Raw genomic sequence first — 14,848 nt, 5'->3', positions numbered from 1 at the left:
GGGGTGCTCAGTGGTTAAGAAGCATCAACCTGCACATTGAAGGATCACAGGTTTGATTCCCAGCCTGATCAGGGCATGTTCGGGAGGCAACCAATTGATGTATCTCTCTCACATCGATGTTTCTCTCTCTCTCTCTCTCTCTCCCACTCCCCACCTTCCACTTTCGCTAAAAATCAATGGGAAAAATATCCTTGGATAAGGATTTTTTAAAAAGAATATCAAGTATGCATTTTCTTTCTTAAGCATTTTTATTGATTTCAGAGAAGAAGGGAGGGGGAGATAGAAACATAGAAACATCAATGATGAGAGAAAATCCTTGATTGACTGCCTCCTGCACGCCCCTCATTGGGGATTGAGCCTGCAACCTGGGCATGTGCCCTGAGTGGGAATTGAACCGTGACCACCTGGTTCATAGGTCGACATTCAACCACTGAGCCATGCCAGCGTGGCTCAAACATGCATTTGCAAACCTCGTAGGCTTCCCAGACCCTTTGAGAATCCCTTTCCCATGCAAGTTCATTACTCTTTCCTCGTGGCCCTGTATTGCTAGTGAGCACTCGTTACATTCAAGTCTGAGAAAGGACCCGGTCTAACTCATGTTTGCATGTTCTGAAGCCAAAAGGAGGCAAACTCCAGGCAGGAGGTTTGAGGGCAGAGACGAGTGAGTTCTAGAACCTTTGGATCAGAAGAGACTGTATTAGTCACCGTGTCCAACTCCGTGTCCAACTCCGTGTCCATGTCCGGGGCCTGCAGCCTTACCTGGCACATTCTGGGGGAAGAAGTTTGCTCCACTCCCAGGGCTGCCCTTCCGCATAGAGTTGGCTCATGACGAGAGAGAAAGGCCCCAAAGAAACTGAAAACTCTGATGAGGCAGCTGAGTCCTGCCCTGGGAATGACCCAGTCAAAAAGCTTTGCCTGTAAACCCTTCAAAGAGATGAGGACCCTAGTGATCCCCAGCCCTAGACCTGTCCCCAGGTCCCTCCTCCAAACCAAATGTTTCTTGACTGCCAGGGTAGCGATCAGCAACGGGGTTCCTGGTTCAAGCTGGTTGAGAACCGTGAAGTTCACATCAATCTGATTGAGCCCCAGAATTTGATGGAGATGGAACAATGCTCTCCGTGGGGGCCTCTGGGGTTTCATCAATGCCCGATTCCTTTCTGTAAATTTTACCCCCCAAAATTCAAGTATCTGCCAAAGGAGGGAGAAAAGTATAGTAAACCCCTGGGTCTCAATCATTTGTCTTATTTCATCTGTAACCCTCTCCACTAACCCCTCCTCCTGATTTCTGCAAGCAGATCCAAGACATCACACCATTTCCTCTAATAACCTTCAGTATACACCTGTAAGAGAAAAGGACTCTAGGAAACATAACCATAGCCTGACCGGCGTGGCTCAGTGGTTGAGCATTGAACCACAAACCAAGAGATCATGGTTCAATTCCTGGTCAGGGCACATGCTTTGTTTGCTTGAATCAGGGTTCGAATAAGGCCCTCGCGTCCCTATTATAGATATGTCTCTATAGCCTTTTTTAATTTCGAGGTTCCCCCTCGACCTCTTTGCAATTTATTTGTCAAAGTAAATGAGTCCCTGGACTCGCCCACTTCAGACTCTGCTGATGTCTTCCTATGTGTGGCTTCCCATGCCCCGCCCACCCCATTCGTCAGGATGTTTCTGTAAACTGGCTGCTCTGAAGGTCTGTTGAGAGGTCAGCTGGATTTGTCGCGTGTTTTGACAAGACTGCTCCATTGGGGGGGGCGGGCGGGATCCTTTTTTCCAGGGTGTTGGCAGCTGCTGAGCCCAATGCCCAGACCCATTAAACCAATGGGGATTGCAAAATTTGCATTCGGATTGTCTCCGTCTATTAGCCAGATTACATCGATAAAGAGAAACATGCCCTCATCTACTATTGTATTCCCTTTGCGGGTGAGAATGTATATGGGAAAGACAGGAGAAATGCTTGATTCTTCCTCTTTATCTCTCCTATTTCAAAATAATGATTTGGTTCCCAGTGAAGCCAATTGAGGTTGACTTTATAGGTCGATGCTCAAGCATGGAGCCATGCTGGCCGGGCTCCCATCTGGTATTTTTTAGAATACCTTCTCGTGCTCATTTCTTCACAAAATGAGTCCCAGAGTTTTCAGGAGGCAGGAGCAAGGTTGCACTGCTAGAGGCCACTCCTTCCTGGCCTCCCACATTCAGAGTGCCCCTGTCCCTCCAGCACCGTGCATGGCCCTTGTTCCTGCCCTGTCCCTCTTATCCCTGCCCTCCTGATCTGGTCTCCATAGATTGTCTGGGAAGGACACTACTCAGTCTGTTTCATTTTGAAATTGCCTCCGTCCCTTGCATTTGCTTGCAAGCTGGAGTATTTCAAACACCTCACAGTTCCAGTTGCTATTCTCACACTGAGACTCTGTACTTTCCGGGGAACTCCAATATATACTTGCAGCGATGGCAAACCTATGACCTGCGTGTCAGAGGTGACACGCGAACTCATTTTTTGGTTGATTTTTCTTTGTTAAATGGGAGGCATTTAAATATATAAAATAAATATCAAAAATATAAGTCTTTGTTTTACTATGGTTGCAAATATCTATATGTGACACGGCACCAGAGTTAAGTTATGGTTTTTCAAAATGCTGACACGCCAAGCTCAAAAGGTTCGCCATCACTGGCTTAGAGTCTCATCGTGGTAGTCCCAAGGGGTCGAGTTGACTCTCAGCTGGGGAAATCTGGAGAGGCTTCCAGAAGCCAAGGGCATCTGAACTGGGCTGCACGACGTGGAAGGGAAGAGGATCTGGTGCAGGGTAGAGTGTGAGTGAAGATCCAACAACAGCCCAGCCGGCGTGGCTCAGTGGTTGAGCGTGGACCTATGAACCAGGAGGTCAAGGTTTGATTCCTGGTCAGGACACACGCCTGGGTTGCGGACTCAAACCCCAGTGTGGGGCGTGCAGGAAGCAGCTGATCAATGATTCTCTCCATCATTGATGTTTCTGTCTCTGTCCCTCTCCCTTCCTCTCTGAAATCAATTTAAAAAGATATTTTTAAAAAAGAAGATCCAACAACAGAAAGACGTGAAGTGTTCAAGGAAAACAATGTAGAGGGTATGGGGGTTCAGGGAGCAGAAGCCTGCCAATGGCACTACAGGGGGCTGGCCCAGTGTACTGGAGTGGTGAATCAGAAGAGGGAGAGATACCCAGCAGAGATGATGAGGAGTTTCACTTTGTCAAGTTCAAAGATGTCTGTGTGGCTGTCCAGCAAGCCAGGTCCTCTGGCCTGAGAGATGGGATTGAGGGCAGGTTGTTTGCAGATGGACAGAGGTAGAGAGAAAGGCAGCAGGTAGGAGAGCGGGAGCGTTGATGGGAGGCTCTGTCTGGGTGGGGAGAGGACGGAGGGTGTTGCCATACAGGCAGATGACGCCGGTACCTACTCTGTCCCTCCTGCCTCCAGGCCCTTTTGAAGGCCCCAATTACCACATTGCCCCCAGATGGGTGTACCACCTCACCAGTGCCTGGATGGTCTTCGTGGTCATTGCGTCTGTCTTCACTAATGGGCTCGTGCTGGTAGCCACTATGAGGTTCAAGAAGCTGCGCCACCCTCTAAACTGGATCCTGGTGAACTTGGCTGTCGCTGACCTGGCAGAGACCCTCATCGCCAGCACCATCAGTGTCGTGAACCAGATCTATGGCTACTTTGTGCTGGGCCACCCTCTGTGTGTTGTGGAGGGCTACACTGTCTCCCTGTGCGGTAAGCCAGCTAAGGGCCCAGGCTCAGGAGAAGACCCAGCCTGCTGTGCATAAAAGACATACTCACACGGCACACTCCACGTGTGCCTGCAATGCACATGTTTGAAGGGAGACAGACGTGCAGGAGAAAGCGGGCCTGGGTCATCATTTAGGTGGGGGGCCGGCTGGTGCAATCCAACACATCCTGAGTGCCTACTCTGAGATAGGTTCTGCCTGTTCTTTGTTTGGCTTTTGAAAATATATTTTTTATTGATTTCAGGAAGGAAGGGAGAGGGAGAGAGAGATAGAAACATTGATGATGAGAGAGAATCATTGATCGGCTGCTTCCTGCATGCCCCACACTGGGGATTGAGCCTGGAACCCAGGCACGTACCCTGACTGGGAATCGAACCGTGACCTCCTGGTTCATATGTCTATGCTCAACCACATTGAGACACGCCAGCCGGGCCAGGTTCTGCCTTTGGACAGCTACTTTGGGGCCATGCAGCTGGCATGTGAGGAGACAGATATAGAGTCAGACAACCTCAGAACAATGTGGGAGGGGAGGGCTCCGGGCCCCCCGAACCGAACGCCCACCGTCAGGGCCGTGTTCCCTTTCAGCTCACCTGTGCTGGCTTTTTCCAGGGAAAGAAGCAATTCCCAGATCCCTTTCCCCATCCCCATCACTAATATCTCTGTGGGCCGTGGCTGTATTCAGGTCAACATTGGCTGAGAAGTACCCATGAGCTGGGCTTTGTGGTGGGCACCAGGCGTAGAGGATGTGCCACACAGGGTCCCAGTCCCAGGTGTTCCCAAGTCCAGGGAAGAGAGGCCCCTCTCACAGATAGTGACTACAGCGTGCCGTCGGTCCTCTCAGAGGACCGTGTCCTGGAGGAGCTGAAACTTTTTAAAAATTGTATTGATTTATTTTTATTGATTTCAGAGAGGAAGGGAGAAGGAGAGAGAGAGAGAGAAACATCCATAATGAGAGATAATCATTGATCGACTGCCTCCTGCATGTCCCCCACTGAGGACTGAGGCCCCGGGAATCAAACCATGACCTCTTGGATCATAGGTTGATGCTCAACTACTGAGCCATACCGGCTGGGCGCCAGCACTTCTGAACCAGTTTTGGTGCCATGGACGCCCCCTGGCCCTCAGGGGAAACATATGCAGCCCTTCTCAGAAGAATGTTTGCAAATGCACACGAAGTCCATAAGATTACAAAGGACTACAATGATACTGAAATACAGTTCTCAAAGTATTCAACAGTAATTAGCAACATAGTCTTCATTTAAAGTATTAAAATCATAATACTAAGTTATATCATCTATAATAATAAAAGCATAATATGCTAATTAGACCAGACATCCTTCCGGGTGACCTTCCGGTGAAGCCTGGGCTGCGAGGGAAGCCCAGGTCCCAGGTGCCAGAGGGAAGCCAGTGCAGGCAGCTGGGGGAAGGAAGGCCTACTCTTGTTCGAATTTTGTACATTGGGCCTCTAGTAATTAAATAAATAGTATTAAGAGTATTTTCTAGAATATTAGTGACACCATTCTTTATTACAGTATCAAATAACTGGACCTGGCCTGACAGTCATTGAAATTTCAAAGTGGTGCCCTAGCCGGTTTGGCTCACTGGATAGAGCATCCGCCTGCGCATGGAAGGGTCCTGGCTTTGATTCCCTTCAAGGGCACGTACCTCAGTTGCAGGTTTGATCCCCGGCCTGGTCACGGTGTGCGTAGGAGGCAACCAATCGATGTGTCTCTCTCATATCAATGTTTCTCTCTCTCTCTGTTTCTCCCCCTCCTTTCCACTCTACCTAAAAATCAATGGAAAAATATCCTCAGGTGAGAATTTAAAAAAAAAAGAAATTTCTCACAGTGGTAATGAACATAGTGATATTGGGAAATGTCTGCCACCCTCTGTAAAGTGACCGAGTCGTGGGCACTGCTAATACTTTCACATTCATAACAGAAGGAAATGCCAGTGTCAGTTAGAGGTTAGTAGAAACAAAGATGTCATTTTTCCCACCCCAGTTCATGGACACCTGAATTCTGTGCACAGACCTCCGGGGTCTAAGCAGCACAAAAGACATTGTCTCCACCTGCTAAACGTAGGAAGGAGGTGAGATATCAGGGAAGGGTTCCAAGCACCTGCAGAAATGTGTGCGTACTGGCAGGAGGGGCACAGCTCTTGGCTGGGATCACAGCACGTCAGTGGGCAGGCCGGTGTGTACATGGTCACCAGCGGTTGCTCAATGCCATTACAGGAAAGGCTGGTGGCCAAGTACAAGAAAGAGGGAAAACAAGGTGGACCAAGAGGTCGAATCAGAGCGGGCAAGGAAAGACCCAATGGGGGGAAACAGGAGTTAGAAAAAGAAATTGACCTAAAATTGGGTTAACAGCCCTAGCTGGTTTGGCTCAGTGGATAGAGTGTCAGCCTGCAGACTGAAAGGTCCCAGGTTCGATTCCGGTCAAGGGCATATACCTTGGTTGCAGGAACATCCCCAGTAGGGGGTGTGCAGGAAGCAGCTAATCAATGTTTCTCTCTCATCGATGTTTCTGACTCTCTATCCCTCTCCCTTCCTCTTTGTAAAAAATCAATAAAACACATTTTTTAAAAAGACTGCTATTTAAAAAAAAGTAATTGACCAAGAGACCCAGTGCCCCCTGGACCTGACAACACTCTTTGGAGAATGAGGTTTTGCAGGTGCTTGGGGAGCGCCTCTTCATCTGGAAAGCTGTCGGCTACTCCGGGTGGAAGAAGTGATATAGGAGGCTCCAAGCTGCCATCTGTCTGTTCTCCCCTGCAGGGATCACGGGGCTCTGGTCCCTGGCCATCATTTCCTGGGAGAGGTGGCTGGTGGTCTGCAAGCCTTTTGGCAACGTGAGATTTGATGCCAAGCTGGCCATCGCAGGCATCACCTTCTCCTGGGTCTGGTCTGCTGTGTGGACAGCCCCGCCCATCTTTGGTTGGAGCAGGTAAGGATGCCAGGGTGCCAGGAAGGCGCCTTGCTAGGACCAAGAGGGGAGGGTCAGACTCGTGATTCCCTTTGCGACCTCGGGGCAAATAGGTTTCCGTCTCTGGGCCTCCACGGCTCCACAAATAAAGTGAAGAGGGACCCGCCTCCCCCTGAGGCCCCTTCTAGCGTGCAGTGTCTATGAGTGTACGAATCTGGCTGCTGGAACACGGTCTCCAACCCTTTCCCGTGGCTTCCAAGCCTGGGCTGCTCATGGGAACACATGGAGAAATGCCTACAACTTCAGGCCATGGGCTGATCTGGCTGACACCGGAAAAATGATTCGGGTGTTCACAGGTTCTTAGAAGGCAAGAGGGGGCTTCACCCTCTCTTTGTGAAAAGGGGATGTGATCAAGGTGATGAAAGTGATCTGAAACCAGATAGCGGCAATAAAAGTACTAAATGCCACCGAACTGCTTACTCAAAAATGGTCAGCCCTAGCCAGTTTGGCTCAATGGATAGAGCGTCAGCCTACAGGCTGAAGGGTCCCGGGTACGATTCTGGTCAAATGCACATACCTCAATTGCAGGCTTGATCCCCAGGGCCGGTGCAGGAGGCAACCAATCAATGTGTCTCTCTCACATCAATGTTTCTCTCTCTCCCTTCCTCCTCCCTTCCATTCTAAAAAAAAAAAAAGGTCCATTCATGTAACGTGATTTTAATTTCATTAAAAAACTAATAACTAACAACCCTACCCGTCAGTGGCATGGCTGGGCTGCGAGTCGCAGGTTGCCCTGCCTGCATTGGGACAGGCTGTCGGCTCTTCTATCCAGGTACTGGCCCCATGGCCTGAAGACTTCATGCGGCCCAGACGTGTTCAGCGGTAGCTCGTACCCTGGGGTGCAGTCGTACATGATTGTCCTCATGACCACGTGCTGCATCATCCCACTCAGCGTCATCGTGCTTTGCTACCTCCAAGTGTGGCTGGCCATCCGAGCTGTAAGCCCCCGTGCCCTCCTGGCTTCGCCCCTGGCTGGTAGGATCATGAAGGCCAGGGATGTCTGGGCAGGGACAGAGGGTCACCTGGACAGAGGGTCCACTCCCCTGCCCCCAAACCAGACATGAATCTGGCACTTACAGCCCTGCCTCCCTTGTCCTTGTCCTTATAGAATAAGAAGGGATTACCCCAGTAATGGAGCCAGATCCTCAAATGAAAGCTGCAAATCAAGGAGTGTTGTTAAAAGGATGCCACTGGAGGGCCCTTGTCCCCCTCCACTGGCCTGTTGGGGCAGGCTAAGAAGTGAATTCACATATGCTCCTCTCCCCCCTCCTCCTCCCTGGGAAGTTGATCCTCCCCTCCTCCCCTGTGCAAGCTGGGCTACCACTGGGGCTCCTCTGCAGGAAATCAGAGCAAGACAGCAGAGTGAGGTTGGGTCCTGGGGTGCTGGGAGCTCTGTGCTCCCCTTGTGGTCTCCTGAATACTGTAATTTGTCCCTTTATCAGTGAGCTAAGCTACCATTAGCTTGATCTGGATGTACCATCTGTTCCTGTTGGGATCCTGCTTGGCACCGGTGGTAGAAGGCCCTTCGGGGTGGCGCCTTTCCTATATGAAGCTGCCTGTGCCCACAATCCGATCAGCATGGGCTTATAAGCTCTCTCTAGAGCGGAGGCTCCAGATAAGCTCCCCTCATCTCACTACCTTCAGCCTGGGATACCCTCTCCCCCTTTCTTCCCCCACCCTGTCGGCGGTCAGGGATCAGAAGCAACTTAGCTGGCTCCCAAGGTGTCCAACCATGGCTTGGGCCACGTTGGGTCTGAGTTGTGGAGCTCAGGCTCCAGAATGTGTTACCTGCCCTCACAGTTTCCCCTCGTGCCCACTCAGCTGTCTGCCATCAGGCCCTGCCCATAGCAGGCAGAGGCCAGCCCCTGTGTCTTCTCCTGCCCAACCCCTCAGATCTGAGCACAGGAGGGAGCATGCTGGTAAGGGACAGCCCCCTTAGCTCCTGCCCAAACTCCCAATGGAAACCAAGCTAAGCCAAGAGTTTGGAAGGCCCCAGCTCAGGGCCATCTCAGCCAGTTCAGCTGCGTGCTGCCTCAAAGCTTGCACAGCTCTCGCGAGGCCACCCTCCAGAGAGCTGTAGGCCAGGCGTGCACTCACTCAGATGGGAGCTGGCTGCTGGCTGGCGAGGTGCCGTAGTGGGTGGGCCCGTCTCCTTCTCCCCAGAACTCCCCATCCCTAGCCCGCCAGGAACACGGAGTCCCTTCAGATTGAGAGCCCTGAAGAACTCTCCTACTCACTGTCCCTTGGCACGAGCCTCTGTCTCCCCCAGGTGGCGAAACAGCAGAAAGAATCCGAGTCCACCCAGAAGGCAGAGAAGGAGGTGACGCGCATGGTGGTGGTGATGATCCTGGCGTACTGCCTCTGCTGGGGGCCCTACACTTTCTTTGCATGCTTCGCTGCTGCCCACCCTGGCTATGCCTTCCACCCTCTGGTGGCCGCACTGCCAGCCTACTTTGCCAAAAGTGCCACTATCTACAACCCCATTATCTATGTCTTTATGAACCGGCAGGTAAGTCACACCATCCACACAGCAAACTAGAAATAGACCATGGAAGAGCCCCATGATGGCTCCCACCTGGAATAGTATCTGGTCTCCGGAACAATGACCGGAGAAGGTTCAGCACGTGACCCCAACCCCAGGCAGCCCTCCTTCTGGATCCTTTTATGGTCTGTCTCTGCCTGAAGGTGGGCATTTCCTGCAGGGCCTGTGCACTGCAGCGCTCTTCCCTTCTGTTGGCCTCAGGGCTAGCCTAGATCTTGAACACTGGAGGACTGCCTGACATGGCTACATTTCCCCCAGGTGTGCATTTCCTGTCAGTATTGGCACAACTCTTCTCTCAACCTTCATCTTTCCATCTTCAAACTCTAATTCTGACCAGGACATTAAAGAGGCTCTTCTTGGCTGCACTGACCTATGGCTTTATAGGTTAGTTTAGGGTGGACACACTGTGGTCCCACCCAAAGTCTCCCTAGACGGCAGCCAGCATGGACTGGCACACTGGGCCTCCACAGCAAACTGCCCATGACTCCTAGACTTCTTGATAGATACGGGTGACTATTGAGGTTCATCATCTTTCAAATGCAATTTGCCTTATTCTTCCTTGAATCCGTCACATCCACTTCATTAGGGCGCACCTATGATGTGACTTGGTGACCAGAGCCTACTCCTTCCAACTGGTTTTTCTCTGCTCGTCCATTTCACAGTTGCTCCATGGCTGTGCCCCCTCCTGCCTGGCCTTGAGTTCCTTAAGCATGCATTCTTTTGGTAATGTTTAAATATTCAGTAGCCCGGCCAGCATGGGCTACTGAATATTTAAACATTACCAAAGGAATGCATGCTTAAGGAACCAGGAGGTCACACTTCGATTCCCGGTCACGATCCCCAATGTGGGGGCATGCAGGAGGCAGCCGATTGATGATTCTCATCATTGATGTTTCTCTCTATCTCTCCTCCCTTCCTCTCTGAAATCATAAAATGTTTTAAAATAAATAAATAAATATTCAGTAGGACCACAATTGATTCCCTGGGGTTCCATTCCTCGCACCTCAATACCCAGAGTACAGTTCAATCCCAGATCCCTGTTTTCTGTCTTTCCTGCGGGTCTCTTTTTAGGCCTGGCTTTTGTTAGTGGAATTTTAGGCTAACTTGACAAGTACTGTCTTTGCTTGAGTCTTTCCATCCCCGCCCCCCGGCCCCCAGACAGATGTCGCACTTCTGGACCTCTCCAGGCTTTCAAACTTTCTTTCACCTTTTCACACTGTTACCCATTCCTACTGCATTCTGAGAGAACTTTCTGGGATGGAACTCCATGAGGACATCCCTGATGAAACCCTTAGGACACAGTCTGGCACAGAATGGGTGCTCAGTAGGTAGATGTTAAATGAATGTATTGGATAAATTCTTAGCCTCATCTGGCAGCTCTTTAGCTGAGTTGATTCTGCTGTTCAGCCCATTTCTTATGTTATCAATGTCAACAATTATGTTATTCATTTTTGAGAGTTCTAATGTTGGAGGGAGCTGGATGTAATCAAGAATATCTTAGACATTGTGAAGAAAATGAAATGACAGCCACAGGCTGGAAGAAAAGATTACATATTTAACAAGGGACTTGTTTGTAGACGACAACAAAAAATCTTACCAGTCATCCCTGCAGTGTGGCTCAGTTGGTTGAGTGCTGTCCCATGCACCAAAAGGTCGCAGGTTCGATTCAGGTCAAGGGCACATGCTTGGGTTGCAGGCTTGATCCTTAGTAGGGGGCATGCAGGAGGCAGCCGATCAATGATTCTCTTCTCTCATTGATGTTTCTCTCTCTCCCTCTCTGTTCTTCTCTGAGATCAATAACATTTTATTTTTTAAAAAAATAGGCTTGGAATATATAGGAAATGCATCTGATCTGTGTTCTCAAAGCATTTTGGTTAGCACAGTGATGATATGAGATATAATCCGAGAAATACATACGGCCCAGATCTCTTTAAGGATCAAGCAGCAAAGAGCAGGGCCTCCCTGGTGCTGGAAGACTCTCTTGGCTAAAGAGACGAGGTGGTGGCTACACTGTTGTTTACCTAGTCCTCACCCGGCCTCAAAATTGATGGAATAGAACCCAGCCGCATGGCTCAGTGGTTGAGCATCATCAACCTATCAACCTATGAACCAAGAGGTCGCAGTTCAATTCCCAGTCAGGGCACATGCCCGGGCTGGGGGCTTGATCCCCAGTGTGGGGTGTGCAGGAGGCAGCCGATCAATGATTCTCTCTCATCATTGATGTTTCTCTCTCTCCCTCTCCCTTCCTCTCTGAAATCAATAAAAATATATTTTTAAATCGATGGAATAGAAACAAGATGACAATCACATTCCCTTTCACTAAAATGCCTCTTACCAGACATTCTGGAGATAGGTCACTCTATCTATGCATGGGCCCCTTAGCTGGGATCATCTTTGGTCACCGCATGAGTTCCCTGGGGTGCCGTAATGAACTACCACAGATTGGGTGGCTCTAAGTAACAGAAACATATGGTCTCCTAGTTCTGGAGGCCAGAAGTCTGAGATCAAGATGTCAGCAGGGCTAGCTTCTTCTAAGGGCTCTGGAGGGAAATCTGTTCTGAATCTCTCTTCTACCTTCTGGTGAGTACTTGCTATTCTTTGGTTTGTAGACAAGTTGCCCTGATCTCTGCCTTCACCTTCACATGGCCGTCTTCCCTCTATGCCTGTATGTTTGTGTCCAAATTCCCTTCTACTTATAAGGACACTAGTCATTGCATTAGGGCCAACTCTGTTCCAGCTTGCCCTCCTGGTAATGTATATTTTTTTTAAGAATATATATTTTATTTTTTTAAAAATCCTATATAATAAAAGGGTAATATGCAAATTGTCCCCTCGGGAGTTCGACTGCCCGGGAGTTTGACCGCTCGCTATGATGTGCGCTGACCACCAGGGGGCGGCACTGAACGAAGGAAGGCCCCAGCCGGTGGTCGGCAGCCAGCAGCCAGGAGAAGGAAGGCCCTGATCACAGGCCAGGCCTAGGGACCCTACCCATTTTGTGGACTGGGCCTCTAGTAGAATATATATTTTTATTGATTTTTAGAGAGAGAGGAAGGGAGAGGGAGATAGAAACATCAATGAGAGAGGAAGTCATCGACTGGCTGCCTCCTGCACAGCCCCCACTGGGGATCGAGCCTACAACCCGGGCATGTGCCCTGACTGGGAATCAAACCAGCTACCTCTTGGTTCCTGGGTCGGCACTCAACCACTGAGCCACACCAGCCTGGCTTAATGTATATCTTAATCATATCTGTAAAGACTATTTCCAAATAATGTCACATTCACAGACCCCAAGCATTAGGACTTAAACATACCTTTTGGGGGGCCACAATGTGACCCAAATAGTCACCATCAGCTGCTAAATTAGATGACTTCGTTGACCGGATAGTCAGAAATAGACCATCCCCACATGCGAGGACCCACCCGAGTCTTCCTCCATTCACTCTGTAGGATTGTGAATGGCAGGAGAGAAGGTTTTGAGTCATCCAGGTGACACTTAGTGAATACCTTCCTCCGAATGCCCTCAGCATCACCTTTAGCATAGCGCACTGACCCTTCCTGCTCTGCTGAATAACCCTTTCTGTCCTGCCAGTTTCGAAACTGCATCTTGCAGCTTTTTGGGAAGAGAGTGGATGATAGCTCTGAGCTCTCCAGCACTTCCAGGACGGAGGCCTCATCTGTCTCTTCGGTGTCCCCTGCATGAGTCTCTCCCAGCCCCAACAACAAAGAGATCTGCCTCCTACCAGAAAACGTCACCCCTGTCCCACTCACCAGGGCTTTGGCCACTACCGCCACCATCCCTTCTTCTCCATCCCTGTGAAGTAAATGTAGCTTCTCTTTGCCAGTAACAACCAAGTCACAGAGAGGGGCCCCTGGGCCCCAAGTGTTCAGTCACTGGGTCGCTAGAGGGCATGAGGGGTTTACAGAGGAGCACAGCACTGCACTTCTGGAGACTTTAATCTTTTCCAAGGTCTGCAGATGGTAAGGAAGGGTTGTGAGAAAGGGAAATGCGAGCTGGGTGGGCACGCACACACCTCTCACGGGGTTGGTGTGGACAAAATCTGAAAGCCAGATCTGAGGGGTGGCCTCCTGGGGAGGGCTGGCTGGCTGCCCTGACACCTGGAAAAGAGAGGAGCTGGGGGCCCACACAGGCCCGTTAAGGCCCGCCTGGTAGAGGTTTGGCGTCCTTGGAATACAGTCTCCATCTGGAGGCAACCCAGGCCTGCCAGTCCATGGCAGAAATGGCATGCCAATTCTGCCAGGCCAGGGCCCCAATGCCGATCAACACCATCACGCTGCACATGCGCAGGCGCGAATTCAACTGTGTCAAGGGAAAGGTGCACACAGTAGAGATGAAGACCAGGAAGATGGTGGCCAGCGTGAGGAGCAGGTTCAGAAATTGGAACACAAGCTTCTGGGGACAGTTCCTGAGGTTCTCTGTCATATTTGGTTGAGTCACTTGCTGTAGAGTTTCCAGCTTGGCTATACGACTCTTAAAAGTCTCCATGACGTTCTGCAGGTGATAAAAACACAGTGGTCAGAAGGAAGGCACGGTCATTTACCTGAGTGCCTAAGGGTTGCACAGCAAGTGGTGAGCTGAAGATTTCGGAGGGAAGACGAGAGCCTAGAGCAGTGGTCGGCAAACCGCGGCTCGCGAGCCACATGCGGCTCTTTGGCCCCTTGAGTGTGGCTCTTCCACAAAATACCACGTGCGGGCGTGCATGTACAGTGGGATTGAAACTTCGTGGCCCGTGCGCTGAAGTCGGTTTTCGACCTGGGCGAGTCTATTTTGAAGAAGTGGTTCGGAAGTGGGGGTGTCGGTGGGTTGGGCGACGGGAGACGTGGCGCAGGCGGGCTGCGGGATACGCAGCGTAGGTGAGGCGCGTGCGACTCATGCAGGAGTTGAGTGAGCCAGTCAGCAGTCTCATGTGCAGTGGTTAGTGCTAGTCACGTCTGCAAATCGCGCGTGGGTGACAAAAGTACCTACTTGAAGCATAAAGTTACCTGTATTTTTCCAACCAGCTGCAAATCCTACAGGTATTTTTCTCATCAATTTAAGAATTGTAATTATTTTCACTAGAAAGTAAGTTCCAGAAGGATGTCATGTTATCTCCAGCCTTAGACACATAATAGGCATTCCATAAATATATTAGTGTATTGAACTCATGTTGTTAATACTAAGTACTCAATCCATAATTATTAATTAAGTTAATAACAATGTACCTGCCTATATAGTTCAATTTTAAAAAATTTGGCTCTCAAAAGAAATTTCAATCGTTGTACTGTTGATATTTGGCTCTGTTGACTAATGAGTTTGCCGACCACTGGCCTAGAGCAACCTACACGCTGAGGGCCCTGCCCTGGGAGGGTCCATGTCTCCAGTAACAGCGAAGGTCTCATCTGACTTGGCAGTCATCCAGCCTGGTCTGAGACTGAGAGCCTGGCCGTGAGAGAGCTGAGCCAGGTCAGGTGTAAGGTCTGAGGGTGTGGAAGAGAGTGAGGCGATCTGTCACAGGAGAGGGAGACCCGCCACCCACACTTGCCGCTCCAGGGTCAAAAGCAAG

The 14,848-nt window shown here is 50.2% G+C and overlaps 2 protein-coding genes across 2 annotated transcripts in view; one reads left to right on the top strand and one right to left on the bottom strand.

Annotated features, from left to right (window-relative positions):
- The window catches only part of OPN1LW (opsin 1 (cone pigments), long-wave-sensitive), a 13,545-nt gene extending 554 nt beyond the window's left edge, over window positions 1–12,991 (top strand). The window contains exons 2-6 of the mRNA XM_006766920.2: window positions 3,448–3,744; window positions 6,538–6,706; window positions 7,518–7,683; window positions 9,015–9,254; window positions 12,877–12,991. Of these exons, the coding sequence (XP_006766983.1) occupies window positions 3,448–3,744; window positions 6,538–6,706; window positions 7,518–7,683; window positions 9,015–9,254; window positions 12,877–12,987 (983 nt within the window). The 3' untranslated portion in view covers window positions 12,988–12,991. The remainder of the gene's footprint in view (window positions 1–3,447; window positions 3,745–6,537; window positions 6,707–7,517; window positions 7,684–9,014; window positions 9,255–12,876) is intronic.
- A 425-nt stretch (window positions 12,992–13,416) lies between these two features.
- The window catches only part of TEX28 (testis expressed 28), a 6,501-nt gene continuing 5,069 nt past the window's right edge, over window positions 13,417–14,848 (bottom strand). Inside the window, 1 exon segment of the mRNA XM_006766950.2 lies at window positions 13,417–13,797. Coding sequence (XP_006767013.1) covers window positions 13,441–13,797 — 357 coding nt within the window. The 3' untranslated portion in view covers window positions 13,417–13,440.

This window comes from Myotis davidii, unplaced genomic scaffold, assembly GCF_000327345.1.
Source record: "Myotis davidii unplaced genomic scaffold, ASM32734v1 scaffold462, whole genome shotgun sequence".
Classification (NCBI taxonomy): Eukaryota; Metazoa; Chordata; class Mammalia; order Chiroptera; family Vespertilionidae; genus Myotis; species Myotis davidii.
Note: the sequence above shows the minus strand (reverse complement) of the source record. Positions and strands in the feature narration are given on the sequence as shown.